Source organism: Ostrea edulis, chromosome 3, assembly GCF_947568905.1.
Source record: "Ostrea edulis chromosome 3, xbOstEdul1.1, whole genome shotgun sequence".
Lineage (NCBI taxonomy): Eukaryota > Metazoa > Mollusca > Bivalvia > Ostreida > Ostreidae > Ostrea > Ostrea edulis.
In genome coordinates this window covers 86,275,430-86,289,890 of record NC_079166.1, presented here as the reverse complement: position 1 = coordinate 86,289,890, position 14,461 = coordinate 86,275,430, and the positions used below count along the sequence as shown (strand labels likewise).

At 33.7% G+C, this 14,461-nt stretch overlaps 2 protein-coding genes across 5 annotated transcripts in view; one reads left to right on the top strand and one right to left on the bottom strand.

The window, feature by feature from the left end:
* LOC125673371 (uncharacterized) overlaps positions 1–2,316 on the bottom strand; it is a 27,706-nt gene extending 25,390 nt beyond the window's left edge. The window contains exon 1 of one of the 2 annotated variants that reach the window (XM_056159288.1): positions 2,224–2,316. The gene's annotated coding sequence lies outside the window, so the exon portion shown is untranslated. The remainder of the gene's footprint in view (positions 1–2,223) is intronic. The other variant, XM_056159289.1, reaches the window with a different exon arrangement.
* The window catches only part of LOC125673370 (uncharacterized), a 25,750-nt gene continuing 12,508 nt past the window's right edge, over positions 1,220–14,461 (top strand). Inside the window, exons 1-8 of one of the 3 annotated variants that reach the window (XM_048909937.2) lie at positions 1,220–1,678; positions 2,566–2,672; positions 3,040–3,094; positions 7,566–7,739; positions 9,671–9,920; positions 10,157–10,200; positions 12,992–13,588; positions 13,746–13,779. In XM_048909937.2, the coding sequence (XP_048765894.1) occupies positions 2,625–2,672; positions 3,040–3,094; positions 7,566–7,739; positions 9,671–9,920; positions 10,157–10,200; positions 12,992–13,588; positions 13,746–13,779 (1,202 nt within the window). In that variant the 5' untranslated portion in view covers positions 1,220–1,678; positions 2,566–2,624. Of the gene's footprint in view, positions 1,679–2,353; positions 2,409–2,565; positions 2,673–3,039; positions 3,095–7,565; positions 7,740–9,670; positions 9,921–10,156; positions 10,201–12,991; positions 13,589–13,745; positions 13,780–14,461 lie in introns of those variants that run through there. The other 2 variants (XM_048909938.2, XM_048909935.2) reach the window with 2 other exon arrangements.

Here is a 14,461-nt window from a genome sequence, read left to right as displayed (position 1 = left end):
CACCAGAGGTGGGATCAGGTGCCTAGGAGGAGTAAGCATCCCCTGTTGACCGCTCACACCCACCGTTTATATTTTTAAAAGTTAAAATAGTTTGTAGATCTCAGATCAGAAAAGGTTAGGGGTGGGACGGGGTTGGGTGGCGTGTTGCATGATGCGTGCCCAAAGTGCCTGTGTATATATTAAACTACCCTTATTGTAACCCCACTACGAGCGACTTCTGGTTAAATATTGAGCCCGAAACGTCCGATTAAAAAAACCGATGAATTTTCTTCAGTAAGTAAGTAATTAAATTGTTTATTATAGTGGCATGTCTAATGATACAGTTATACAATAAATTTTACAATGAACGTAGTTTTTTACACTCGGACCAAAGGACCTATATGTCACTGATTAATATTTTTACAATGTTTAAACAAACACCTAGCCTAGGAAATATACATAAAATATGTGCGAAGAGTGTATTATCTGGGTTCTCTCTTCCACCAACAAAACAACTGGGCGCGACCAGATGACAGAAACATTGTTGGGTGTGGCGGAAAACAGCAAAACAATCAATCAGACAAATTGTGACGCGCGGGAACTAGCCGAACGGAAGTTTAATAGAGTTATCGAGCTTTAACAATATTGTTGCATCAACCTGGAATGATAAGTAAATATTGTACTTTGGTACTTTAGTGATATTTCACGGAGATCGTCATTTTTAATAAAGCGAGGAACCTTCATAAATCAAGCCAGAATGTCGAAAAGTTCAGCAACATTTATTTATGGAACAATTTCAACATTCTTATAAATAACTTAAGGATTTTCCAAATACAGAACAGTCGATTTGTTATGTTTGTTTGAAGTTGGCAAATCGTGGTATCTAGGAACTGTGTTGATGTATACATGCACTTCATGTTTTCAATTGTTCTTGGAACTTTCACTTTTATACGAATGCAAATGCAAATTTTGTTGCCTTTTTGAAAAACAGAAGTTCAGTCGTGAATGTGTTGTCTCATGTTTAGGATTTTTATAAATTCAAGGTATTTAGCATGGAAATTAGATGTTAAATATTTTTTTATATAATCCTTTGCTCGGCAATTAGCTATTGGGAATAAAATATGACAAGTAATGCAAATTGGCAATTGAAAACTAATATTTCTGGTAATGCGATTGCTCTCCGTGCACTTATAGTTATCCATCTTCGTGGCTGCAATAATGTAGCCCTCTCCGATTTTTTTTTAGGGGGGAGGGGGTTACAACTCCATAGGATCTCCGCAATGGTGCAATTGCGAGTGATCCACTCCCGCAACATTTTCGATCATTCTAAACATTTGCTGACTTTCTTTACGTAAATAAAATGATATTCTATGTTTCTTAGTTATTATATAAATTTACAAACTGCAACTTACGATTTCTGAGATTCTATTCTATCGTTTTCAACAATTTCGATATATTCCAATTTATCGATTCATATTTGTGCGCCATGTTTGATGTACTGAAGTTTCAACTTCCGATTGTCAAGTTATTTACATATGCCATATAAGGTAGTATTTACATCAATGGACGAGTACGGAGGAGAAAGCTATTTCGCCGGTATCAAAAAGGTTTAGATTTAATATCAAGTTCAAAAAGAACAGCAGAGTGTAAATTCTTTCTACAACCATATGATTTCCCTTTCTTTGTCGGGGTGTCTCGAGTAAGTACATTTTGCAGATTGTCAATGTTATAGTTTTTCAGTAGATCCACCTATACGAAATCTCGCGATAACAAGCATGGCGGAGCAGACGAAGAATTTTGCATGCTGAACATGATGTTTAATTAAAAACACCTTTATTAGACATGCCCAAGCACAACGTTGGTACTCCTTTTGATGTAAACAACGTTTAGGACTAATACACGGAGCTTATTACCGGTTATTCATAAAATTATTTTACACCATTACGGAGATTCTATGGAATGTGTAGCCCTATCCCGAAAACGTCAGAATAAAAAAAAATCGGATAGGGCTAGATTATTGCAGCTAACATCTTCAGTACAGCTGGCAGCATAATTAAAATTCAGTTTTCTCGTCACTTGTCAAAAGTTCCATAAAAGAGATTGATTTCAAGCTATCGTTTAAATCAGCTAAATATGCACTGCACTATATATAGACACACATGTACACCCTGCATTTTTATATTTTCTAATGCATCCATAGCATATGAGCATGCATACTTATATAGCAATTACAAAAGTACATACCTGTATATCGTTACCGTTTAAGACAGATATAATTTCACCAGCTAATACAATAAACCATACAATATAGCAAAGCTTCACATGTCTCCTGTGCTGTAGTACGAAAATAGAAAAAGGAAAATACCGGGAATTGGAGTTCTAAATTTAGAACAAGATCACTTATGAAGGATTTTATTTTTCACATAAAGGTTTGTAGGATAATCATAATAATTCATGTTGGTACCTTTAAAGATTGATAAAATGATGGGTACATCTTATTGTGCTATGTATCTAGAACAGATTAAATGATTTCTAGAACACGACTAAAATAGGAACATATCACTAGTTTTTCTAATTTCGTTTTAGCTGATTTCCGATGACTTCATATCTGCCTTATCATCCTGCGTTTGGGTAATGTAATTAAAATGGGACTTTTATTTTACCATTTGATATTGGTACTTTATTATTTTCACGTAAGTATCATTCACATTCAAACTCTATTTTTAGACATGACTTAATTATTCCATTAAAGCATATACATTGTACATATAGTACTTATGTGTCCATAAACAGAAAACATGATTTATTTCTAAAACAGTATGTAGATAGACATAATCAGTAATGGTATGGTCGAATTTCATGCAAGTTCTTGGATTTACAATGCACTGTCAAATTGTCAATATAATTATCTTTAAAAACTAGTTTCATTTTTGAAATGATAATATAGTAGTAATAAAAGCTGAAGCGGTATTTTTTTCTCAAAACTGATTTTTAATTTTGGTGGCAAATGCATGTTGTGTGATACTTCATTACATGCATGCACGCTTCAATTTTCTTAAGGTCGAGGGTTCCATGATAGCTGACCAATCTATCCCTGACAGGGAGGGTGGAATAGGTAAGATAGTTGTCTGATGCGTGTATATTTGTTTTATCTTTATTATGTATCACAAGTAAACAGCTTAGTTGAATTGAAGAAGTGATCTTATCAAACATGATTGATAAAATCAGTATGTAAATTACATACTTAAGCGTACATTTAAATCCATTTAAAATCTTTCGTCAATGACCTAAAGGTATAAATACTGCTCTCTGCGCTAATTCGCCCTTGATATACTTCGTTTCTGAAATAGGATATGAACATAATTGCTTATTCAATACGTTATTATGTTGGTATTTTAAGTTTTATCTATTTAAAAATGTATAATGACAAAATGATGAGACTATTCTGCAAATTTTTCATACTCTACTTTGTTACAAAACGGAAACCTGATCTCATTGTATGCATTCTATATTCTTCCTCCTTAGATAAAACACGTATGCATCATACCTCAAATATAGAACATCGTGTGATTTACTAGACAATGTATACAACATTAAACTACACTTTATTTGATGTTAAGGTGGTTCGATCCTCATAACACTTATCAATATTAATAGTTGAAAGTGGAAAAACAATTATTTTCAACTCAATATGCAAGGTGAAGATAACGAACAGTGATCAATCTCATAACTCCTATAAACAATACAAAATAGATAGTTGGGCAAACACGGACCCCTGGACACACCAGAGGTGGGATCAGGTGCCTAGGAGGAGTAAACATCCCCTGTTGACCGGTCACACCCACCGTGAGCCCTATATCCTGATCAGGTAAACGGAGTTATCCGCAGTCAAAATCAGTGTGCCAAGAACGGCTTAACAATCGGTATGAAACACATCAGACAATATAGTTAGATCTAATTAATAACCAAAGAAAATGTGCATGTTGCCACACTTTTAAAGATGTCAGACATACAAAAACAGAATCATAAGTTAATATCAGAAAATCACACATTTTCGTTATACAGAATATTTAAAATACGGAAAAAAATTGAAATGACAAGTTTTAAATGTCAACGGCTAAAAAATACTTCTAATTCATTAATATGTATAAATTAATTGTAGATATTAGGGAAATCATGTATAACAGACATGCAGTAGAAGAAATACCAGCATAGGAGTTATTGGCCTTTACAACATTTTTAAGATTATAAATAATTGATTACCTATGGAAAATATAAACTCTTTCAGTATCAATAGTTTACCAATTTTTTTTAAATTTCATTCAGCGTATAAAATTCCTCTGAATGATATATTTCTATCATGCACAAAGTTTAATTTAATAAAGAATTTTGCAAAAACCTATGACATCACATGAGGATCGATCAACCTTAAATATGACTTAAAAATATTCACCTCATGTTCACGTGTCGGAGTTGGATATAGGTTATAATTGATTACCTCATATGGAAACCCATATCAGGATAAAAGTCAATTATTCACATTTAACTTTTATCTTGGATTTTGATAAAGGTATCAATTGTGTAAAATTTAAACAAGAAGTCCTTTGGCCCTGCCAACTGGAAGTGATAATTGATACTACGATATTACAGGACGAAAACACAGTTAGATGTATCTCATAACATTGTATAGAATGTAAATGTTGTACAATCTCTGAAAAGAGAAAATAAAGATAGAATGAAAAAGAGGATATAAAGACAGAATGAAAAAGAGGAAATAAAGACAGAATGAAAAAGAGGAAATAAAGACAGAATGTAAAAGAGGATAGAATTATAGAATGAAAAAGAGGAGATAAAGACAGAATAAAAAAGAGGAAATAAAGATAGAATGAATGAATAAAGCCGAGTGGACCCCGTTACTGTCTTATTAGTTACATGCACTGGTGTAGGACTTTTTAATGTAAGTGATAGGACAGACTAAAATACATCATGTGCGGCGTTTTATAATCATTAAATACGCCTACCTGTATCATGTATGTGCATATCGATTTTATATTATCTTTTCTCTCACATTTGTAAATCGCTTTAGAGAAATAATGTTGATAGGGCGCTATATAAATCTTTTAATTGCAATTATGATAACAATCAGCATATACTTTATCCTATTTTCCCACCAATTCTCGGAAATGTGCATAACTTCGTTTTATGTTTTACACATGATTTAGTATAATGAATTTAGCTTGATCCGTTCTTACTCCTATCTACACTCGATGAACCCGAAAAGAATAAGCCTAAATGTGTATCTAAACTTTCATATTAAAAACTTAAGTTTTAAAAACGTATTTTATATTAACTGACGCCATTGTTTCTTTAAGAAGGTGCGAGCAATGCATAGATATCCGAGAGTTCAATCTTAAAATTCTTATATCTTGGGTGAAATCAGATAGTCTGCGTTGCATGATCATTATAGATGCATTGGCCATGTTAATTTGGAAACAAAGGAAATATAATTAGTGTGCATATACCTTTGCATTGCCAATCAATGTATAAGTAGTGACAATAGTGATCCTTTTAAAGCCACGTCTTAGCTTCGATGTGGTGATGATCTTGCCTAATGTTCATGTCATATTGAATGTTGGAAGTGCCCTATTTTGTAACCCGGTTTGAGAAGCTCTCAAAATTAAAACAGTCAAGTCCCCACTTCTTCTGGCCGTGTGTTACATTTTAGTTTTCCGGAAGTTAATTAAGGAAGTTGAAATTTGTATATGATTTACTGATGTGTGCCTATTATGTGGTAGACCACATGTTTTCCGCTCAATATCTTGAGAACAATTCACTTGATCCTAACGATATTTCATATGTGGGTTAGTTATGAGTAGAAGATGACCCTTAATAATTTTCAGGTCAAAGGTAAAGTGTCTATCTACCCTGGACAAAGGAAAATACTGTCAGCTTCATATCTTAAAAACCCTTTGCTTGATAGACATAAAACTTTGTCCACTAGTACATCGTCAGGAGGATGTGACAGCTATTGATTTTGATGTCACATGGTCAGAGGTCAAGGGTCATACTAGATATAGAAAAATACTGTCCACTCAATATCTTGAGATCAATTTGCTTAACAAACATCAAACTTGGTACACTGGTACATTGAAAGGAGTATATGACCCCTATTGATTTTTAGCTCCCCAGGACGACTGTCCGGAAAGCTATTGTTAGGAACCCCGGTGTCGGCGTCGATGTCAGCGTCGGTGTTACTTTTTAACGAAGAAAACTTCAACCTGGGCTATACCTTTTGAACCAAGGGGTATCGATAGGATTTTGATATTTTACATAAGGATGTCGCATGAAGAGACCTTTGTTTTGGTATCATTACTTTGGACCTAGTGGACTTAATGTGGAATTTGCCATACTTTTCAGAAACTTTAACCTAGCGTATATATTTTGAAACCAATGGGGGTAAGATATTGATATTTCACATATGATGTGCCTCATGAAGAGGCCTTTGTTGTGGTACAAAGACTTTTAACCTAGTAACCTTGACCTTGTACTTTGACCTACATTTCAAAAACTTTAACCTGGACTATATCTTTTAAACCAAGGGGGTATAGGGTTTTGATATTTCGCATGTATATGTCTTATAAAGAGACCTTTGTTTTGGTACCAGTGCTTTTGATCTGGTGACATTCACCTTGGACTGTGACCCACTATTCAAAAACTTTAACTTGGGCTATATCTTTCGAACCAAGGGGAATAGGGTTCTGATATTTCACATATAGATGCCTCATGAACAGACGTTTGTTGTGGTACCAAGACATTTGACCTAATGGCCTTTACTGTTGTCTTTGATCTACTTTTAAAAACTTTAAACTGGGCAATATCTTTTGAACCAAGAGGGATAAGGATTTGATATTTTACACATATATGCCTCATGAAGAGACATTTGTTTTGGTAGATGACGTTTGACCTAATGACCTTTACCTTGAATTTTGACATATACTGTTCTAAAACTCTAACCTTGGTTGTATATTTTGAACCAAGAGTGATAGGACTTCGATGGTTCAAATATAGATGCCTCATTAGAAGACATATTTCTTTTGTTACCAGAACTGTTGACTTTGGACTTATACCTGTTTTTTTTTTTTTTTCAAAAACATTAACGTTTGCTATATCTCTTGAACCAAGGAAATGGGGATTTAATATTTCATATTAAGATGCCTCATGACCAGGCCTTTGATATGGTATCAAAACGTTTGACTTAGTAACCTTGGACCTTGACCTATTTTTCAAAAACTTTATCCTTTTGAGCTAAATGGATAGGATAAATGGAGTCGTGCTTCCTGGCGAGCTATGTTGTCTTCTGACAACTCTTGTTATGTCACATGATAAATCCACTCTTGAAGTAGGAAGATATTGTCTGTTCAATATCTTGAATCGGTTTGGTACTACTAACAATTAAATGATGCATGTGTATATCCCTTTTGAATTTTGAAGAACGAGGGGAGAGGGGCATATATGTGTTACAGATATTTCTCATTTCTTGTGGGGGTATTGTCTGTTTCAAACATGTAATTGAATTTTTATTAAAGTGTGTGGCATTGCAAAATTGGTGCACGATGTCTACAAAACATTGTTATGGCTGACGCAAACAACAAAAAATGTCGCATACCCCATGACTACTGTTATGGACACAAATGGATTGTATCATCAATTAGTTACGCCCACCCCACGTGGACAAATTTACACATGGAGAAAAATTATCGGTAAGTCTCTCTCTCTCTCTCTCTCTCTCTCTCTCTCTCTCTCTCTCTCTCTTAATGCAGAAGCTCCACTAAATATGTAGCAGAAATGGGCTTCTTTAAGCTATTCAAAGGAAATTGTCACTTGAAATTTTCAGTTAAAATGGACTAAGTAAGAAAATGATATCCTGTGCGAACATAGACTGACAACAGGGTTTTTGTTTATAGACAGTTAGCCAGTTAATATGATGTAGGTATGTCAACAATATCTTTCGTAAAATCCCCATGACATAAATGCTCGATAATCCATTTCATATATGTAGGGATGCCCACCTGCGAAAAAAAAATTCAATAGGAAAAACAACACCTATAACCTATCAAACAATATTCTCAAATTACATAAAACTTTATATTGAATATAGTTTTTATCGCAAAGGCGTTTCTCGTTTTGTGGCGGTGACCCGTGATACGCATTCACCCCCCCCCCCCCCCCCCCCCAAATGTGTATCGAAGATAGAAAACCTGTCACATACTCTAAATATGATATAAATCTATTTATTGTAGGATATATCTATAACGATCTAGTTCGTCAATACAACCTCGCATTGGGTCAAATGCTGTCTAACGTGTTTCATACCGATTGTTAAGCCGTTCTTGGCACACTGATTTTGACTGCGGATAACTCCGTTTACCTGATCAGGATATAGGGCTCACGGCGGGTGTGACCGGTCAACAGGGGATGCTTACTCCTCCTAGGCACCTGATTCCACCTCTGGTGTGTCCAGGGGTCCGTGTTTGCCCAACTATCTATTTTGTATTGCTTGTAGGAGTTATGAGATTGATCACTGTTCGTTATCTTCACCTTGCATCTAGCTATTTATTGTAGGAGAGATCTAGCTATTTATTGTAGGAGATATTAAGCTATTTATTGTGGGAGATATCTAGCTATTTATTGTAGGAGATATCTAGCTATTTATTGTAGGAGATATTAAGCTATTTGTTGTGGGAGATATCTAGCTATTTATTGTAGGAGATATTAAGCTATTTATTGTGGGTGATATTAAGCTATTTATTGTAGGAGATATCTAGCTATTTATTGTGGGAGATATCTAGCTATTTATTGTAGGAGATATTAAGCTATTTATTGTGGGAGATATTAAGCTATTTATTGTGGGTGATATTAAGCTATTTATTGTAGGAGATATCTAGCTATTTATTGTGGGAGATATCTAGCTATTTATTGTAGGAGATATTAAGCTATTTATTATGGGTGATATTAAGCTATTTATTGTAGGAGATATTAAGCTATTTATTGTGGGAGATATCTAGCTATTTATTGTAGGAGATATTAAGCTATTTATTGTGGGAGATATCTAGCTATTTATTGTGGATGATATTAAGCTATTTATTGTAGGAGATATTAAGCTATTTATTGTGGGTGATATTAAGCTATTTATTGTAGGAGATATTAAGCTATTTATTGTGGGAGATATCTAGCTATTTATTGTAGGAAATATTAAGCTATTTATTGTGGGAGATATCTAGCTATTTATTGTAGGAGATATTAAGCTATTTATTGTGGGAGATATCTAGTTATTTATTTTAGGAGATGGTAAGCTAGTTATTATAGGAAATATTAAGCTATCTATTGTAGGGGTTATTAAACTATATATTGTAGGAGATATTAGGCTAGTTATTGTAGGATATATCTAGCTATTTATTGTAGGAGATATTAAGCTATCTATTGTAGGGGTTATTAAACTATCTATTGTAGAATATATTAAGCTATGTATTGTATGATATCTTAAACTAGTTATTGTAGGATACATTGAATTATTTGTTGGAGGGGATACTAAACTATTTTTTCCACAGCATGGCAGGTTGTTTCTCCAGAAACAATTAATGAATTGAAAGATGATGCGGAGATATTAAGCTATTTGTTGCATTTTACACAGTTTGGGAAGTCGTTTTTCCAGAAGCAATGAACGAATTCAAAGTTGATGCAGACGATGGAATGATACTATGCATGAAAGTGGTCAATGAACAAATATTCAGAGGACAAGCTCTGGGGAAGTCTATGATGAGCGTTTTGAAAATTGTATGTGCAAAATATGGAATTGCAGTCAACATAATGGCTCAGAACAGTGAGACGAATAACTTTACCTTCGTCAAAAGATATGCACTTGCGCGTATATTTCGAACGAAGTAAGAATTCCTTTTTTCTTACAGCTGGAGAATATAATTTATTTGCTTCAAGTAAAACAAAGTGAGATATTCATTGTATGAGATATTAAGCTATGTTTTGCAGGCTACATATAGTAAGCAATATTAAGATATCTATTGTAGGAGGTATTAATATAAAAAATATACAATCATATGTATGATTAGCTGTTGCCTTTGCAATAAAGCTTTGGAGACTAAAATTTGGGTATATCTTTAAGGTATTACGAAAATAGAAGTAAAGAATATTCCTCGAGGATCACTGGTAAGATTTTTATTTGACAATGATGAGCAGTTATGGTAGCTGCTACTCCATCTTGTTTCATTGTTTCATTTAACTTTGTAAGGCTTTTGTTTTAGATGACATGGGGTATTCCACTGTTGTTGGTTTTTTATGTGTTGTTGTTGGTTTTTTTTGTTTTTGTTTTTTTTTGTTGATATCAAACTAACATTTGATGTCTTTTGCCCTCATTTACTGCAATTGTTCATTTGTTTGATGCAAAATATGATTTCAGTTTTTCCAGAGGTTCGAGAATCGAGTATGACATGCACTTGTGCTACAGTCAATAGCATTAACTCTGTTTACATTAGCTTACTTATAGATTTATTCATTTTGTTTTGCCATGATTGGTTTGATAATGAAATGTTATGAAAATCTGAAATCGTGTTCAGAATTTCGGCATAACTGTTAGGTTTGGAAGTTTTTATTGCTTTTGAAACTTTTATTTGTACATATTTAAACTATATTAGAGAAAAAAATAGATTAATGGTTGGATTGTATGGAAAAATATTAACAACAAATTAAATATGAACAAACCAAAACCAAGCAAAACAAAGAAACGGAAATCTTAAAGAGTGATATATATTACGTGTACAATTACAAAATATCTGCATAACTGTAATTTTAATTATGGTTCACTTAATTAATGGTCAACAATCAAACGAAAAAATGAAAATGAGGAACAGTGATTAATCTTAGGAATACCATGAAGAATAGAAATTTGAGAATAGGACATACACTGATCTCATGATACATCAGATGTAATAGCGGGTGCTTAGGAGGAGTAAGCTCCACCTATTCACCGGCCACACCCGATGTGAGCCCTATGCCTTGATTAGGTAAGCGGAGTAAAATAAGTATCTAAAGAACAGCCCAACATTGGTACATGTATGATACATATCAGACAGCACTCAACCTAATGATATGTCGTATTTGCCAATTTTACCATTATAATGACCATATAATTTTTGAAATGTTGAGTTTAAACGAGACAATTGAAATATTTGTTTCATCAATTTATGTGTTGGTATGATTGAAGAATTTGTCATACCCAGAACATACTTTCATGCATGAAATCAGTTCAAATTGGTTATTTCTTTATTTTATATCCCATCAAGAATTTTTCACTCTATAGAATCGGCACCAATTGTTGTGAAGTACCACGAATTTAGAACTATGTTAAGCACTCGGAGCCGAAGCAGTCTGAGGTTTGAACGTGCCAACGCCAGCCGTTTTGACATATCCCAAAGATCCTTGAATTTAACTTTTAATAAAGCGAGCGTTTGGCGAATGAGCATTCATTACCTATGTTTCTGTGCTATGATTGACGTCGCCTGGCATAAACGGGACTCAATCTCACGACCTCCCGGTAACAAAGGGGATGCTCTGCCACTAAGCTACCGCCATATGCAAGTCATATATACTATTGCTACATAAATACATAAATATAGAAAGTTGGTAATATAGAGCCATTCCGTTTGTCATAAAGTTTAGTTGTTTACCACTAACATCCATGTTCAGTAAAACATCAAAATATGAAGCGAAGATAGAATACTATGATGTATTTTATTTCTTGTTCACGGGGATATATTGAATCTACATATTAATGAAAATCAGTATTCTTAACAGCTAAAAAGTCGTCTATAGTTGAAGTGTATTGCAATACATTTTCTTTTATTTTGTATTGCTTGTAGGCGTTATGAGATTGATCACTGTTCGTTATCTTCACCTTTCATGCATTTATAAAGTCAATGGCTCAAACATACATAATAACGCTGCTTGCATATAGCAATGTGTTCCATTTAAAAAAAAATACTGTACCCTGTGAAATGCACTTGGCATGAACTTCTACACCTCTGTGTTTAGTAACCCAGAAGTGATAAAAAAATAGATAGGTAACATGAGGAATATGTTTTGGTGCCAGCTGACAAGGCTTGTAATACCATTGTTTTTCTTTGTAAGACTGATTATTACAGCTGTATTTCAAACGAACTTGGTATTCCACATTTGGTAATCTTACTTATACTCCAACTGCCTTTTAATATCCCAATCAATGGAATGGATGAATAAGAGTTATATTACCCATACTAGATTCTTCAACTTAAAACAAATTACAGAGAAAGATATGTATCATTCCTGGATCCAGTAAATGTTCTACCAAGCTCATGTCTTTGATTCTCATGAAAATGCCAACAGTTGTGAAGGAGAAACTTCAAATGTATTGTGCCACAACATATTCCAGAAGTAGTTTTAAATCGAGGATTCTAAAAACTTATAAATAACTTTTTTCTATAATCAACAACATCAAAGCGTATCATTTTCAACAAGTTATACGACCATTCATCACGATAAATTAAAGACTAGAGTAACATCATAAGACAGTTGCGTCGTCAACAAAAATTAAAAAGAGCAGTATTCATGATTAGTAATCAGGCATCCAAAAAATAACATAAACACCACTCTGATTCCACACACAATTACAATGAAGTTGAAATTAGAAATATGCTGGAGTTCCTCATCAACAATACCTTCGTAGTCTTTGGTAATCAGGTCTTCCAACAGTCTGTTGGAATTGCAGTTGGTAACATTATCACAGATCATGTGATATCAAATGTTTGGAGATTTCGATTTCTTCATGCAGGGCTGCATTAGGAGATTGACAAGGCATCAGAAATATTCAACAATACACACTCCATGTTTATCACAATACAATAAATACAGCGTAGTTCGAGTAAGATATCCTTTTCCAAATTTAACAATATTTTGATTATTACAGATCGTGTGATATCAAATGTTTGGACATATCGATATCTTCATGATGGGCTGCAATTGGGAGATTGGCAAGGCATCAGAAATATTCAACAAAACACACTCGATGTATATCACAATAAATGGTGTGAAACGCATGGCAAAACTTTTGCAATTGATTGGCACGATTATACCTTGAACAACATAAATGTTTCATCGAAGTACGATGCGACACTGGGACTACCAAGGACACATTGGATTCCAGAATACATCCACACTCCCAATGAAGAGAGATATCTATTTCTTCTCCATACCATGAGGCATCAAACTTATTGTTTAAATTTTCGCTTACCGAATGTAGATTTAATTCATTCAAGAAATGATTTACTTCATCCATCTGTACATGTACTTGATCACCAGTATATTGGAGTCAAGTCTTTGTTTGGATATTTTGCAACTAGTCTTTTAACTTTATATACTATGTTTAGCGATATTGTCAATTTTAAAACGAATTGTAACAATGATACTGATGAGAATAATTATAAACATTTTTGTGATTGCAATACAACCAAGACGATATTTATGGGATATCATGGATCATGTCTAAATGCGTGCAAACAAAAAGGTATTATTGCCAGTTGTTGTTCATGAACCATGTTTTATGAATATATTGATCAAGTCTATTAATTTATGACAAATGGTGATTGTATTGAACAATGATCAATCTGATAGATTTTATTTTTCAAACGACAAAATATTAATCCAATTTTATTGTTTTTCAGTATTCAACTTCTCTTGCTTTGGGTCTGAATATTGGTAAGTAGCTATCATCGTCATCACTTTACTAAATTTGTTCTAAATGCATTGGCTGAGTTGATAAGTGCCAACGTTATTCGTTTATTGCTACAAAACCTTTCGTTGGATCAAATGCTGTCTGAAGTGTTTCATACCAATTATTAGGCCGGTCTTTATACACTCATTTTGACTACAGATTACTCCGTTGAACTGTTAAAGATATAGGGTTCACGGTGAATTTACCGGTCGACATGGGGTGCTGACTCCTTCGAGGTGCCTGATCTCACCTCTGGTTTACACATGAGTCCATGCGTGTCACACTCTTAATTTTCTATTTTTACAGGAGTTTGATTATTGTTCGTTATCCTCACCTTTTTCATTAACTTATCAATCAAGTTAATGGAGTTTAAATCCCTTACAATAATCTTTCATGATTCAAAATATCACTAGCTTCAGGGTTTTATTTGTATATTATTTTACACCCCCATTGAAGTATTTTTCACCCAAAAAATACGTAACAAACCTTGGCTTTTATGCATTTTAACACCCAGGTCGCATAAGCAAGTTTTTGTTTTTGTGACAATATCTACCATGATACGGGACCACGGGTTTTAAAGATCATATTTGAAAGATCCGTGACTTCTAAGACAGATTGATAGAAAAAAATCACTAATATATCAAAAACCTTTGGTTTCACATGCTC